General features: G+C 47.2%; 1 protein-coding gene across 4 annotated transcripts in view; it reads left to right on the forward strand.

The window, feature by feature from the left end:
* AMMECR1L (AMMECR1 like) overlaps positions 1-15835 on the forward strand; it is a 52577-nt gene that overhangs the window by 11203 nt on the left and 25539 nt on the right. For all 4 annotated transcript variants that reach the window (XM_029615845.1, XM_029615846.1, XM_029615843.1 and 1 more), the window contains one exon: positions 9698-9812. In XM_029615845.1, the coding sequence (XP_029471705.1) occupies positions 9698-9812 (115 nt within the window). The remainder of the gene's footprint in view (positions 1-9697; positions 9813-15835) is intronic.

Below are 15835 nucleotides of genomic sequence, written 5' to 3' on the forward strand. Positions count from 1 at the left end.
CCTGGATGGTGACTTCCAATGTGGAGCCTTGCATTGTGTAGCTAAAATTTGGGTTACTCTTCCCTATATGTCATCTGCCATTTGGATTCTCAGTTTTGCAAGGTCCTCTTGCAATTTCTCACAAGCTTCTTGTGATTTAAAAATTTTGAATAATTTTGTATCAGCAAATTTGATCACCTCATTTGTCATTTCCATCTCTAGGCCATTTATAAATATGTTAAAAAGCAGTGGTCTCAGTACAGTACTCCACTATTCACTTTTCTCCATTGAGAAAATTGACAATGCCCTGTACGTGCCTGGATCAGTCCAGGAGAGCTGGGTTTTGCCTCCCCTCCAGCAGATGGACACAGAGAAGATTTTGCGGACTCCGTCCTATACCTCTGAGGTGCCACCTAGAGTCTGTCAGTATTTCTCTGTCTCCAGCAGATGGTGGAGGTACAAAACCTAATGTCTGGTGTCAGTGTTGAGTTTAGTGCTGATTTTGTTTGACATTTGGTTTGGTGTTAGAAGTTAATTTTAAGGCAGGACAGAAAGGGAGTTTTAGGTTAAGGGTCCCTTTTTAAAAAAAAAAAAAAAAAGGGTAGCTGTTTTTAGCCTCCCAGGGGGTTGGCAGATCCTGGTGGGACCATCCCCCCTAGTACTCGAGGCTTGAGAGCAGAGAGTTGGGAATCCTGAAACTACCTCAGCTGAGGGTGATACCGGGGGATCCGGTTCACTCACCCTCAGCAGGACCGCACAAGGCCAGGTAAAAAAAAAAAAGATTTCAAACAGCTGATTATTGCCTTCCCATCTCCGTCCTAGCGATCACTCAGTTCCGCCGCAGTTTTTGCAGTTTTTGCGGACCATTTAGATCCCAGGGAGTCTGTTTTTCGCCACGGTTCCTTTTTCGGGTCAGTTTTCAAATCGAGGCCGGGGATCATGGCTCGTGGTGCGGCCTGCTCAGTGTGTGGCAGTGCGCGCACACGCGGCTTTCCCGAGCTGGGATATGCACAGGCTGACTGTCAGGAGGTAAAGGCCCGTCTCAGGCAGCGATTCAGCACAAGGCTGACAGGGACAGCTCCAGGTTGCGCCAGGAGCCTGAGAGGCCCGATCTGCTGTGGCATGACTCTGATCATTTTCTTCTTAGTGCGGGGACTGAGGCCTTGCTAAAGACCTTGCGGGATCAAGAACAAGCAGCGCTGGGGGAGGGGTCCTCCCCGCCCCCACTTTCACCGAGGCCAGCTGCCCCTTGGGGGGGGGGGGGGGCGAGGCTCCGGAGGATCAGGTTGATTTCTCAGAGGAGAGGCAGGACAAGGACTCTGACTGGTCTTCCTCCTCCTCGTTCTCCTCAGAATTTGTTATGATGTTGCACAAGATCTTCAAGGCCCGTAAGGCGGCGAAGGGCTTGCGTACTGAGATGCCCCATCCACTCTCTGCACCCACAGGTGCTGGGAGAGGGTCCTCTTCGCGCAAAAGCCCCAAATCATCCGGGGGCATAGAGGATCCCAAGGCAAAGCGCCCTCTCCGGTCTCGTTCCCGTCCGGCAGATACTTCGGATACGGACACGTCCGAGGAGGATCAGTCCCCCCCACAAGCTCCGGGAGGGGGCAGGATGAGGATCTGGATCCTCAACTTCAGCCGGTCAAGCCGCAGGGCTTACCAGTGGTGGAGGGCGATGATCCCAAGATGGGTACGGCTGTTCCGAAAGGATGAACTGGGCCCTCTGATACCAGCCATTCTGGATGAGCTCAGTATTGAAGTTCCCCCTGAGGATTCCCGGTTTGGGGCCATGGATCCAGTCATGGTGGGCCTCCGGGGTCCAGCTCGGTCTTTTCTATTTCTTATGTCTGTCATGGATGTCTTGTTTAAGGAGTGTGGGACACCCCAGACCTTGGTTTGAAAGTGGGCAGAGCTATGGACAAATTGTACCCGCTTCCGGAGGAGGCTTTGGATCTGCTCAAGGTCCCTAAGGTGGATGCCACGGTCTCAGCGGTCCCAAAGAAGACCACCATTCCTGTCACGGGGTCCGCTGCACTGAAGGATTTGCAGGACCGCAGGTTGGAGCTGCAGTTCAAGAAGATTTTTGAGGTTTCGGCTCTAGGGGTCTGGGCTGCTATTTGCAGCAGTTTCGCACAGCGGGCTTGTCTCCGTTTGGTGCAGGGTTGGCAGGCAGAAGCTTCTCTCTTGGACGCGGTGGCGTGTTGAGCTAGCCGTCTGGAAGCGGCGGTGGCATATAGTGCAGATGGTCTGTATGATCTTTTAAGGACTTTGGGCAGGACAATGGTAGCGGCGGTCTCAGCTCACAGGCTCCTCTGGCTCAGAAACTAGTCAGTGGATGTTTCATCTAAAGCGCAGCTGAGTTCTTTACCGTTCAAAGGAAAGCTGCTTTTTGGGCAACAGCTGGAGGACATGATAAAGTCTCTGGGAGAGAACAAGGTCCACAGGTTGCCAGAGGATAGGCCTAGATCCAGAGGGCCCTTTCCTCAGCGGGCGAGATTTCGGGGAAATTGTTGTTTCCGCACATCACGGTCCACCGGTTCATCGTTTCTCCAGGGTACCGGCCACCAATCTTTTTGGAATCTGTCCTTTCGGGGCCGCTGTCCTGCCAGAGATGGAGCTCCGCAGTCCCATGGGGACTCCAAAGCCACACCATGAAGTGAGGCCGGTCCACCCTTCCGTTCCAAGGATCGGGGGAAGGTTATCCCTTTTCCGGGAGGAGTGGGCCAAATTGACCTCTAACCTGTGGGTCCTGAGCATCATAGAGCAAGGCTACGCTTTAGATTTTGCTCGTCCGATCAAAGACCATTATATGGTGTCCCCTTGCACGTACCACCAAAAGCGCCGGGTGGTGTGAGACACTCTACAGCACTTACAGGATCTGGGAGCCATAGTTCCAGTGCCCGAAGGGCAGCTCAGGCGAGGGCACTACTCCATTTATTTCGTGGAACCAAATTTTATTTGTTTAATATGTATAGTTTTATTCTGTCTTTTAGTAATTTTATCTTTTAAGCTATTTCTCTAAGCTAGTAATTTTACTTTATTTTATTTATAAACGATTGTAACTTTCTTATTATGTTTTTATTGTAATGTAAACCGTCGTGAAGGCTACCGCTGAGATGACGGTATATAAATAAAATAAACCTTAAACCTTAAAAAAAAAAGGAGGGCACTTTCCATCCTATCCTCGATTTAAAGAGGGTGAATCACACTCTGAAGGTGCCTCGATTTCTGATGAAACTCTTCACTCCATGATAGCGTCGGTGCACAAGGGCGAGTTCTTGGCATCTCTGGACCTGATGGAAGCATACCTGCACATACTGATCCATTCAGATCATCAGCAATATGTGCGGTTTGCGATCCTTGGGTGCCATTTTCAATTCTGTGCCCTCCCGTTCAGCCTCGCGACAGCGCCCAGAGTCTTCACCAAGGTGATGGTGGTGGTAGCAGCCGCTTTACGATGGGAGGGGATACTGGTACATCCCTATCTGGACGATTGGCTGATTCAAGCAAAATCAGAAAGACTTTACAGAGACGCGGTCGAGAGAGTGCTCTGGATATTGGACTCGTTGGGGTGGGTGGTCAACCTCGAGAAGAGTCATCTGGTTCCCTCCCAAACTTTGGAGTTTCTAGGGGCTTGCTTCGACATGGCCTTGGGAAAGGTTTTTCTGACAGAAGAGAGAATTTCCAAGCTCACGTTGCAGGTGGAGTCATTGCACTCTCTATCTTGACCCGAGATCTGGGATTACTTACAGGTCCTGGGTTCAATGGCTTCGACGCTCGATCTTGTACCGTAGGCCTTTGCGCATGTGCGTCCTCTTCAATCAGCCTTGCTTTCCCGATGGAAGCCCCTCTCACAGAAATTTCATCTTCTTCTGCCCCTGACGGACGAGGCGCACTCCAGTCTTCCTTGGCGGCTTTTGCCACACAATTGAACCAGGGGATGGATTTGGAGATTCCCTGTTGGATAGTGGTGACCACCATTGCCAGTCTCACTGGCTGGGGAGATGTTTGTCGAGGGACAGCAGTCCAGGGAGGACAGTGGACCAGCACGGAGGCCTCCTGGTCAATCAATTGCTTGGAAACCAGAGTGATTCAGTTAGCTATCCAAGCCCTCCTCCCAGTTGTACAGGGCAGGTCTGTGAGAATACTCTCCGACAATGAGACAACAGTGGCTTACATCAGTCGCCAGGGAGGAACCCGGAGCTGTCCGGTGGCGACGGAGGCTCTGCTCTTAATCACCTGGGTGGAGAGGCACCTGTACCGGATAGCAGCCTCTCACATTGCCAGGGTGGACAATATTCAAGCGTATTTTCTCAGCCGCCACCAGTTCGATCCGGGGGAGTGGGAGCTTGCCACCGACGCGTTTCAGCTCCTGTGTGACTGCTGGTCCAGGCCTGCCATGGACCTAATGGCGATGTTTCGCAATGCCAAGGCTCCTTGGTTCTACAGCCGTCAGAGGGAGGAGGGGCAGAAGGGGTAGATGCTCTGGTCTTTCCATGGCCAAAGGACATTCTGTTGTATGTCTTTCCACCGTGGCCGTTGGCAAGATTCTGCATCGCATCGAGGTCCACTCAGGCAGAGTAATTCTCATAGCACCAGAGTGGCCGAGGCGCCCATGGTTTGCGGACCTTCTGAGTCTGGCAATGGGCGGTCCGCTGCAGTTTCGTGCATCTCCGAATCTTCTGCGTCAGGGTCCCGTTTGTGTCGGAGAGGCAGAACGCTTTTGTCTAGCGGCATGGCTTTTGAACAGCGTAGGTTGAGGAGTAAGGGTTACTCTCTTGTGGTGGTGGCCACGTTCTTACATTCCCATAAAACGTCTACCTCCAGGGTGTACGTTCGAGTTTGGGGAGTGTTTGAGCCTTGGTGTCTTGCTCACAAGGTACAGCCGGATAGAGCTTCAATCTTGGATGTTCTGGAATTTTTACAGGCAGGGTTAGCCAAGGGGTTGGCGTTCAATTCCCTGCGGGTTCAGGTGGCAGCTCGTGGCTGTTTCCACGGAAAGGTGCAGGGAGTTGTGCTAGCCTCTCATCCGGACATGGCTCATTTTCTGAGAGGAGCTAAGCATCTGCGTCCCCCAGTCCAGAGTCCCAGCCCCTCGTGGAAGCTGAATTTGGTCCTCCGTGCCCTTTGTAGTGCTCCTTTCGAGCCAATGAAACGAGCGACCCTGAAGGATCTGACCTTAAAGGTCATTTTCCTTGTAGTGACTTCTTCCACGAAGCGGGTGTCCGAGCTTCAGGCCTTATCTTGCAGGGAGCCTTTCTTATGGATTTCAGAAGCAGGAGTTTCCTTGAGGACAGTTCCCTCCTTTCTCCCGAAAGTGGTGTCCTCTTTTCACTTGAACCAGTCAGTGGAGCTCCCTTCCTTTGCGGGTCTAGATTCATCTACTCCAGAGTCTAGGGAGTTGCACAAGTTGGACGTAAAGGGGGTGCTGTTATGTTACCTGGAGGTTACGAACAGTTTCCGTCTCTCGGACCATCTCTTCGTTCTGTGGAGTGAACCCAGGAAGGGTCAGAAGGCTTCCAGAGCTACGATCGCTCGCTGGTTAAAGGAGATGATTGTTTCAGCATACCTGGTTCAGGGCCATCCGATTCCATCTGGTCTTAAGGCACACTCTACTCGCTCACAAGCGGCTTCGTGGGCGGAATGTCAACAGGTGTCGCCACAGGAAATTTGTAGGGCAGCTACCTGGAAGTCTCCGGATACTTTTGTGGGCTCCAGAGACTGGCTTCTTCAGAGCTAGTGTTCTCCGAGCGGGACTCTCTGTCCCACCCTGGTTAGGAAAGCTTTGGTACATCCCAGCTGTCCTGGACTGATCCGGGTACGTAAATGGAAAGGAAAATTTGGTTCTTACCTGCTAATTTTCGTTCCTGTAGTACCACGGATCAGTCCAGACGCCCCGCCCAGGAGGAAACGAAGAGTCCGCTCGGCCGGTAGTTCTTTGTATGCTGCAAGTGTTTTTTCTCACTGCCCCCTTTTTCAAGGTCAGGATGTGGGCATGGTTGGAATTCATTGTTTCATGTTTCTCCACTCCCTCTGCTCTTAGGGGGGAGGTTGTTGGGTGAAAGTTATAGTTCCTGTTGATCATTCTGCTTGGGTACAGTGTAATACTGGCAGACTCTAGGTGGCACTTCAGGGGTATAGGACAGAGTCCGCAAAATCTTCTCTGTCTCCATCTGCTGGAGGGGAGGCAAAACCCAGCTGTCCTGGACTGATCCATGGTACTACAGGAACGAAAATTAGCAGGTAAGAACCAATTTTCCTTTTAGCCCTATTCTGTTTTCTCTCTTTTTCAACTTGTTCTCAAGCCACAATAGAACATTGCCTCCCATCCCTTGATTTTTTTTTAATTTCCTCAAGAGTCTTTTAGTTAAATGCTTTCTGAAATTCCAGATACACTATATTAACTGACTCACCTTTATCTACATGTTTATCCATGCCTTCAAAGAAAAATGTAGCAAATTGATGAAGCAAGACTATTTTCAGTTAAATCCATGTTAGGTTTGTCCCATTAAACTATATATAAATGTTTAGTAAAAAAACATTTTTCCTGGTACTGACATTGGGCTCACCAGTCTATAGTTTCCCAGATCACCCTTGGAACCTTTTTTTAAAAAAACAGTGTTACATTGGCCACTCTCCAGTCTTCAGATACCATAGCTGATTTTAATGTTAGTTTACAGATTGCTACAATAGGTCTGCAGTTTCATTTTTCAGTTTTTTCAGCACTCTGGGATGTATACTATCTGGTCCAGGTGATTTTCTACTCTTAGTGTGTCATTTTGCCCTAGTGCATCTTGCAGGTCACTGAGATTTGTTTCAGTTCCTCTGAATCATCACCTTTTAAATATTTCTGCTATGGGTATCTATCTAAAGACCGAAACAAAGAATTAATTTCATCTCTCTGCTATGGCCTTGTCCTCCCTTAGCACCTCTTTTACCCCTCAATCATATAATGGTCTAACTGATTCCCTTGAAGGCTTTTTGCTTCAAATGTACCTGAAAAAGTTTTTATTATGAGTTTTGCTTCCACATTAAGCTTCTTTTCAAATTCTGTCTTTGCCTTCCTACCAGTGCTTTGCATTTTACTTGCCAGTGCTTATACTATTTCCTGTTTTCTTCATTTTGATCCCGTTTCCATTTTTTCAAAGATGTTCTTTTGGCTAGAATAACCTCTCTCACCTCACCTTTTAACCATGCTGGTGATCCTTTGGCTTTCCTTCCACCTTAATGTGTGGAATACTTCTATTCTGGGCTTCCAAGATGGTTTTAATCAACATCCTTGCCTGATGACAACTCTTGACTTGTACAGCTTCTCCTTTCAGTTTTTTCATAATCATTTTTCTCATTTTCTTATAGTCTCCCTTTTCGAAAGTTAAAGGTATCACAGGATTTCCTTAGTGTCCTCCCTCCAGTTAACAAGTCAAATTTGCCAAGTCAAGTAGCCCTAACACCATTACCTCTTGCAACAAATTATTCATTCCACTAAGAATTAGGTCTAAAACAGCGCTCCCCCTCCCTTTTTGGTTCTTATACTAGCTGCTCTATGAAGCAGTCATATATGTCATCGAGAAACTTTACCTCCTTAGCATGTCCTGATGTGACATTTTACCCTATTAATACTGGGGTAATTGAAATCACCCATTATTACTTTGTTGCTAATTTTGTTAACTTTCCTAGTTTCTGTTAGCATTTCATTGTCTGTCTATTCATTCTGGCTAGGTGGAAGTGTTGTTCTATTCTCCTTCTCACATGGAATTTCTATCCCTAAAGATTCTACAATGCATTTTGTTTTCTGCAGAACTTTTTTCTTGTTTGACTCTATGCCCTCTTAACATATAGCTCCATCCTGTGCGACTGTCTGCTTTCCCTCATTATCTAGTTTAAATCTGCTCTGTCTCCTTTTATAGATTAGTGCCAGTAGTCTGGTTCCACCATGGTTAAGGTGGAGGCTAATCCTGTCTGAATAATTTCTTCTTTCTCCAGAATGTTCCCTAGCTTCTAGCAAATCTTAAACCCTCTTCCCTACAGCATCATCTCACCCACGCATTGAGATTCTGGAGTTCAGCATGCCTCTGTGGTTCTGCACTTGGAATGGGGAGCATTTCTGAGAATGCAACCCTGAAAGTTCTGGATTTCAATTTACTACCTAAGAGCCTAAATTTAGCTTCCAGAAACTCCCTCCTGCACCTTCCTATGTCATTGGTACCCACATGTGCCATGTCAGTCGACTTCTCCCCAGCACTCTCTAGAACTTTATCTAGGTGGTGTGTGAGGTCCACTATCTTCATACTGCCCATCAGCCACCCAGCTGTCTACATTTCTATAATGATGGTTTTAACCCTTCCCTCTTGGGCACATGACCCTGGCAACTCATCAGTGCAAGAGAATAAGGCATTACCTGGAGGGCTGGTCCTAACTACAGGATCACTTCATGCCTCACAAAAATGATGGTCTCCTGCCAGCTGACCTTGCTTCTCCAAAGCAGCACAACAGCTGCTTGACTGGAGTTGGGACTGCTCTACTGTGTCCCTGAAGGTCTCCTCTACATACCTCTCTGTCTGCCTCAGCTCCTCCAGGTCTGCCACTCTGGCCTTCAGAGATCAGACTCATTCTCTGAGAGCCAGGAGCTCTTTGCAGTAGGCAAATACAACATTTCACCAATAGGCTGATAATCATACATGTAACACTCTGTGGAAAAGACTGGATAGCCTCCAACTCGCTGCTGGACTTCAGTATGCATCTTCATTGTATTAAGTTGCTTAAGTTTTAAAACTGGTTATGGAGTAGATATATTTCTCAATTTAAGGAGTTTTAAATTATTTGGTGTCTTTTAAAATCTAAGGTTCTTAAATTGATAACTAGGTGATTTTTTTGTTAGTTTGTGAATGACCAACAACAAGACTAAAATTAGTCAATCACTAAAATCAGAGTTAATTGTACATTATTTAAAATTGCTAATGGACTCCTTTTTTCAAGATCTTCCTTCTAACTGGAGGGGGGATTATGTATGTAACAGAAAAAGAGCCTGGGGGCTGGGAGATGTGGAGGAAATCAATCTAGCGACTAGTTGCCTAGGAACCAGTACTCTCACCTTTTCGGATCAAGTGCGTGACCTTTGCAAATTCACAATTCTAGTACTTACGAACAAATACTAATTTATGCAAGCTTACAAAATTAACCTGAAGCCTGTTATCTCTAAACTCTCACCATTCTTAATAGAAGTAAACCAATACTAATTTACACAAGCTCACAACATAACCCAAAATCCTATTTCTAAACACACACAATTCTTAAGAGTGGCAAACAAATACTAACTTATACAAGCTTACAAAATTAACCCAAAGCCATTATCTCTAAACTCAAATATAAAGTGAAGCACTGAACTTTTATGGGTTTGTAACATAATTAAATCAATATTTATTATTTGGATTTCCTAATGTTTTGGATAAATTATTTCTCGTGGAAACTGACATTGTATTGTCTGTAGTTGAGAACATCTGGCAAGCAGTCTAGAAGTCTTGACATTTTTGTGGATATTTATAGAATCTGAATGAAGTTGAATTACTTGACTATATGTCTGACAAATTTATATCATATACTATGCTGCTTATCAAATGTATAAGTAAAACCTTAAGATCCATTACTGGCAACCTTTACAAAAAACGAAGGAGCTTGATAGCACAGAACTTCATGCTGCCCATTTTCTGTCATCTTGCAGTGCCCTTAAGGATAGCCGATTTCCACCCCTGACCCGTGAGGAGCTGCCTAAGCTTTTCTGCTCCGTCTCTCTCCTCACTAATTTTGAAGATGCCAGTGATTACTTAGACTGGGAGGTGAGGACTGCTGCATCTTCCACTGTACAATTTAAGTATGTCTCTGTAAAACTACTAAATACTCTTTGGGGGGAAATATGAAATAATCAGGGAGGAGCAATTGAAGCCTGCATTAGGAGTCTAGATTCTCTCTCATTGTGTATGAACCTGAAACCACATGTAATCAATAAGAGAAAAGCCCAAGTGGTGCTTGAAGGTATGTGAGTGGCTGATGGAGAGGAGAGGTAGATCTGCTTGGAGTGGGAGTTGAAGGGATTGGGTGATCAGGTGAATAGAAGTGAAAAGGAATGGGAATAGTTGGAAATGGAGCATTGGTTTGTTTAAGGGATAACAAGAGATAGTGGATGAAAGGTCTACAGCTTTTTCTAGACCATGGACAAATGAAAAGATTGCTCAAGCTTACTTCAGCTTGCTTGTATCACAATCCTCCAGCAACCAATGCCTCATAGCGCTGTAGTAATATTGCATACAGAATAAAATGGCGTCCTTTAATCACTGCTGAAAATGTTTGCACTAAGTCCAGGTCCTGTTCATACACCAGATCAGTCCAGACAAGCAGGGTTATGCATCCCTACCAGCAGATGAAGGCAGAGAACTAAAAGCTTTGAGGCACTGCTACATAACCGAGAGTGCCACCTGCAGTCCCTCAGTATTTCTCTGTCTCTAGCAGAAGGTAGAGGTGCAAACCTGCAGTTAAGAGAAAAGAAAGAAAGGACAGAAGAAGAGAAGTTAGAAGACGCTCCCTGAGGTGTTAGGTTCCTTCATGGGCCATCCCTCAGGTTGAGCTGGGCGAGCAGGGGGTTGGTAATCCCTGATCAGCTTTAGCCCGCAGCAGCTCTGACAGCCAGGGGTCTTGGTTCCCTCTTATCCCTTGAAGGTTCCTTCCCAGAGATGTTGCCAGCAGCAGGGAAGTATTCCTGTTTTTGCTTGAATTTCTTCCTTTGCTGTAGCTGCTGTTTCTTAAAAAAAAAAAAAAAAGTGTTACATTTTTCTTTCAGCAGCAACCACTCAAGCTGTTTCTTGTTTGATCATCAGGGCAGGCAGGTGCTGGAGAAAGGAGCAGTGAAGCTCTTCTGTTCGTGGCTTCAGGCTGCTCGGGGAGCTGAAGGCTGCATTAGGCCATGTTCCCCTCCTCTCCCGCATGCCACAGTCATGCGGCTTCTGTTCCTCTGCAGCAGGCCTGGCCGCGTGGAGACAAGATGGTGCCGACAGCAGTTTCCCATTGCGGGAAAGCTTGTCAGGCCAACAACAGCTGAATACAGCGGCGTTATGCCGCAATTTGTTTCTGGAGGGGAGGAGCCTAAACAGGCTGTCAGGAGAAGGGTTACAGCTGAGAAGATGACAGACTCCCGGGAGCCCAGGGACTCCCCTCTCCAGTTGTCTCTGGCAATCTCATCGGGGGGGGGGGGGAGATGCGAACTCTGGGCTGGACAGGGAAGATGTGGAGTTTTGCTCAGAATTTATCTTGCTTATGCATAATGCCTTTTTAACCAGGAAAAGCACTAACTATAAAAGGTCATTTCTGTCAGCCATCTTGTCCTGCTGCAAAGAGGCCGAGGGGCTCCTTGGCCAGGGGATCAGTGGACCTCCTTCGCTGGCTGGGCCTGGACCATCCTGTGGGGCCTGGTGGCTCAGATGATTCGAACCTGGAGGACCCAGAAGATGGTCTTGGGGTTAGGCTGAAAGTGGATCAGGATGACCCAGCAGATCTCAAGGCAGATGTTGATCAGGACAGGGATAAGGACATGGCTGATCTGGAAGAGGTCCCAATGACCCTCAGGTGGTTCGTCTGTTCTGTAAGGAGGAGTTGAGGCCCCTTATTTCCTATGTTCAGAAGGAACTGGGTATTAGGGTGGTCCATGAAGGGGTGGATCCGGTGTGGGGTGGATTCTGGGGCCCACCGAAAGCCTTTCCTCTCCCTAAAAGAATCGAGAAGCTGGTGCACCAGGAATGGGACTTCCCGGAGGCAAGCACCAACGTGGCTAGAGCCATACCAAAGTTGTACCCCCCCCACGGAGGATATCCTGCCGCTGCTGGTATTGCTGAAGGTGGATGCTTCGGTCTCGGTGGCACTAACAAGACGACCATTCTGGTAGTGGGTTTGGCAACGTTAAAGTATGAGCAAGATCATAAGCTAGAGATTCATCGGGAGAGGATGTTTGAAGTCTCGGCGCCGAGCCTGCGAGCGGTGATCTGTGGAAGTCTGATGCAGGGGGCCTGTTTACACTGGGTCCAGAAGTCTCTGGAGAAGTCTTCAGCAGACTCTGGTGTTAATAGTCAGGCAACTCAGCTGGAGGGATTGCTTATGAGGCTGACGCACTTTATGACTTGAGCTGTACTTCGGCCAGGAATATGATCGCGGCGGTCTCAGCTGGGTGTCTGCTGTAGTTGCGGATATGTGGTCCAAGCCTCAGCTCTGTAATCTTTTCTTTAAAGGAAGGAAAATTGTTGTTCGGGGAGGACCTGAAACAGTTGGTGAAGATTTTGGGGGCGCCTAAAATGAATAAGCTGCCAGAGGTTAAGATGATAGTCAGGAAGTCTTTTGCGCCTCGCTCTAGGTTTCGGGAGGTGCAGTGGTTTTCATCCCAATAAGGGTTCTGCACTGTCTTCAGGGCAGAACCAGGGGTCCAGTAGGCAGCAGTCCTTTCGAAGCACATATAGACTTCCCTGAGAGGGCTCTGACCAGGGGGCCAGTGGCAGTAAATGTTTATAGATATGTAAATTGCATCGATTCAGTGATGTTCCCAAATGGGAACAACTGTGTGACTATGTTCCCATTTGGGAACATCCTTATATTTAAGTGATTTGGCCTCATGAAAAGGTTATCCTTTCAATGTTGATGTTTATTGTATAAAGACCAACTGCGAACAGGATGGTCAGAATCAAAGTTTTGGGCTAGGTCATCTTGTTGTGACATCATTACTGAGCTGCATAGAAAATCCATTATGCCATGAGGTATTCTTTGATAATTTCTTCACCTCATATGATCTTCTTCTGGCACGGCAAAAGCAAAACATCAAGGCCACTGGAACTGTTCGCGAAAATAGATTGAAGCAGTGCTCATTGATGGAGACAAGCCAAATGAAAAAGAAGGAGAGAGGCTGCTTTGATGTCGTATGCGACGGACATGTCTTGGCTGTGAAATGGCATGACAACCAGTGTGTTATTGTAGCTTCAAACTATAACAACATAGAACCACTGGGAAAAGCAAGAAGGTGGAGCAATGCCAGAAAGTGTCCAGTTGACCTTCCACAGCCAGTGGTAATTGGCTTATAAAATACCCATATGGGAGGAGTGGACATACTGGACAGATTTATGGCAAACTACCGTCCAGTGTTTCGTTCAAAGAAATGGTGGTGACCTCTATTTGTCAACGGCATCAACATGGCAGTTGTTGCAGCTTGGCATCTTCATGTTGAAGTAGGAGGTAAATTTGATCACCTGGAGTTTCGTCGGTACATTGTTCGCGCCCTGCTTCAGCGTTCAGAACATCGCACACCATCGACATCTGGACCTTCCAGTAGACCAGTCAGCGATGTGAGGTTTGATGGTCATAATCATCACCTTACTCCATTAGAGAAACAAGGAAAATGTAGGATGTGCAAGAAAAACTCCCGCCTAGTGTGCTCCAAGTGCAGGGTTCCGCTTCATCTTCATTGCGAACAGCAGTATCATAGCCCAGAGCCAGTTAGCAAACTCTGCTGATTGAGAACACAGTTACTAAATAGTTTCCCGTAGCTAATTAAATGGTTTTCTGTAGTTACTAGATAGTTTTCTGTCAAAACTGCTTAAAATACTTGAGTCTATGATTTTAATGTCATTAGTTCATAATTAAAACAGTGTTGTTCCCAAATGGGAACATAGTACCATATGTGCCCATTGTCCCAAATGGGAACGAAGCACCATCTTGTGTGCGTGACAAATATTTAAAAAATGTGTTCAGTCAAGTGATCCTCTCATGTCATGTGTTTCAAACTTTAAGCTAAACCAAAATTGCTTCATCACGTAAGATTTGGGCATTAATGGGTTATCTGGATAACTGCCTTATCCAAAGGAAATTGGAGGAGGTATGCTAGCAGTCTGTGCACACGGTGATGGATTATATCACAGTCCTTGAGCTGGGTGGTGAATTTGGTAGAGTCACCTGAACCCCACCCAGATGCTGGAATACTTGGGGGCGAAGTTAGATACTCAGCTCGACAGAGTGTTTCTCTTCCTTGGAGAGGATGTGGAAGTTACAATCCCAGGTGGTGCGGATTTTGCGGATGCCAGTGCCCAGGGCTTGGGATTATCTTCAGGTCCTGGGTTCCAGCGGCATCTTTTTTTTTTTTTCTTTTTTTTTTTTTTAATTTGGTGCCACGGGCTTTTGCCCACATGCACCTTCTACAGGGGGTGTTGCTGTCGCACTGGAATCCGTTGTCTGAGGAGTTTCATCGGCCTTTACTGCTGCAGGTTACTTCCAGGTCCAGTCTTTCATGGTGACTGTCAGCCCAGTTTGGAGAAAGGGATGGGCCTGGAGTTTCTGGACTGGGTTATAAGGAATATGGATGCCAACATGAAGGGTTGGGGGGCAATCTGTCAATGGATGGCACAAGGACTGTGGTCACCAGCGGAAGCATCGTGGTCTATCAATCGCTTGGAAACGAGAGCAGTGTGTAGGGCATTGGTAGAATTCCTTCCACAAATCAGAGGTCAAATGGTCAGATTGTTTTCAGACAATGTGACAACGGTAGCTTATATCAATCGTCAAGGGGGAATGAAGAGTCACACGGTTGCCCAAGGAGCCCAGGACCTTTTTGTCTGGGCGGAGCAACATTTGCAGGGGATAGCCACTTACATGTTACGGGAGTGGACAATGTGCAAGCGGACTATCACAGCAGGCAACGTTTGGACAATGGAGAATGGGAGCTGTCAAAGGAGGCCTTTGACCTTATTCAGTCTCGTTGGGGCACTCCCCATCTGGATCTGTTGGCATCAAGAAGCAATGCCAAGGCAGCAAGTTTCTTCAGCCGTAGACAATAGGTCACAGCCGAGGGCATTGATACTCAGGTTCTTCTATGGCCGACAAGGATCCTGCTGTATGTTTTCCCTCCATGACCATGTTTAGGTGCATCGAGAGGCATCCGGGCCAGCTGGTACTGGTGGTGCCGGAGATGCTGCCTCGTCCGTAGTTCGCAGATCTGGTTCAGCGCACAGTTGACGGGTCCCTGAGACTGGCTCGTTTGCAGGGGATGTAAGGTCCTATTTTCTTGGATCGGGCGGATCACTTTTGTCTCATGACTTGACTTTGAGAGCAGGTGCTTGCGACAAAAAGGATATTCTGAGCCTGTGATTTTCAAGGGCTTAGTTTACAATTCCTTGCGGGTTCAGGTGACAGCCTTGGGGTGTCTCAGAGGTTCACTCCAGGGAAAAGGTCATTGGCCTCACATCTGGATTTTGCGAGGTTTTTGAAGGAGGTTGAGCAGCTGCCAGTGCATAGATTGGGTACAGCATGGAGTTTAAACTTGCGGGTGCTTTGCGGGCTTCCGTTTTGAGCCATTGAGGAAGGTGTCATTAAAGGACCCCATGTTGAAGGTGGTATTTTTGGTGTCTATTTGTCATTCAGAAGGATCTCAGAGCTGCAAGCTTTGACCTGTAGGGAACAATTTATGAAGATTTCAGATGAGAGGGTGTCTTTGCATATGGTACCCTCGTTCCTTTCTAAGGTGGTATCTTCATTTCACCTGAATCAGACTGTGGAGCTTCTGCTTCACGAATTGGGCTGCTGAGTCTCCAGAAGCAAAGGTCACAGATAGATTTCAGCGGTCAAATCATTTGTGTGTATTGTTTGGAGGTGCTAGAAATGGATGCAAGGCCTCCAAGGGCACAATACTGCGTTGACTGAAGGAAGCTATTGTTTCGGCCTATCTTTGTAAGGGGAGAAGAATACCAGAGGGGTTGCATGCGTGCTGTTACTAGAGTGTCTGTGTCGCAGCAGGAGATTTGTAGAGCAGTGACGTGGTCTTCTCTTCACACTTTATCTT

The sequence above is a fragment of the Rhinatrema bivittatum genome, chromosome 9 (assembly GCF_901001135.1).
Source record: "Rhinatrema bivittatum chromosome 9, aRhiBiv1.1, whole genome shotgun sequence".
Taxonomy (NCBI): Eukaryota; Metazoa; Chordata; class Amphibia; order Gymnophiona; family Rhinatrematidae; genus Rhinatrema; species Rhinatrema bivittatum.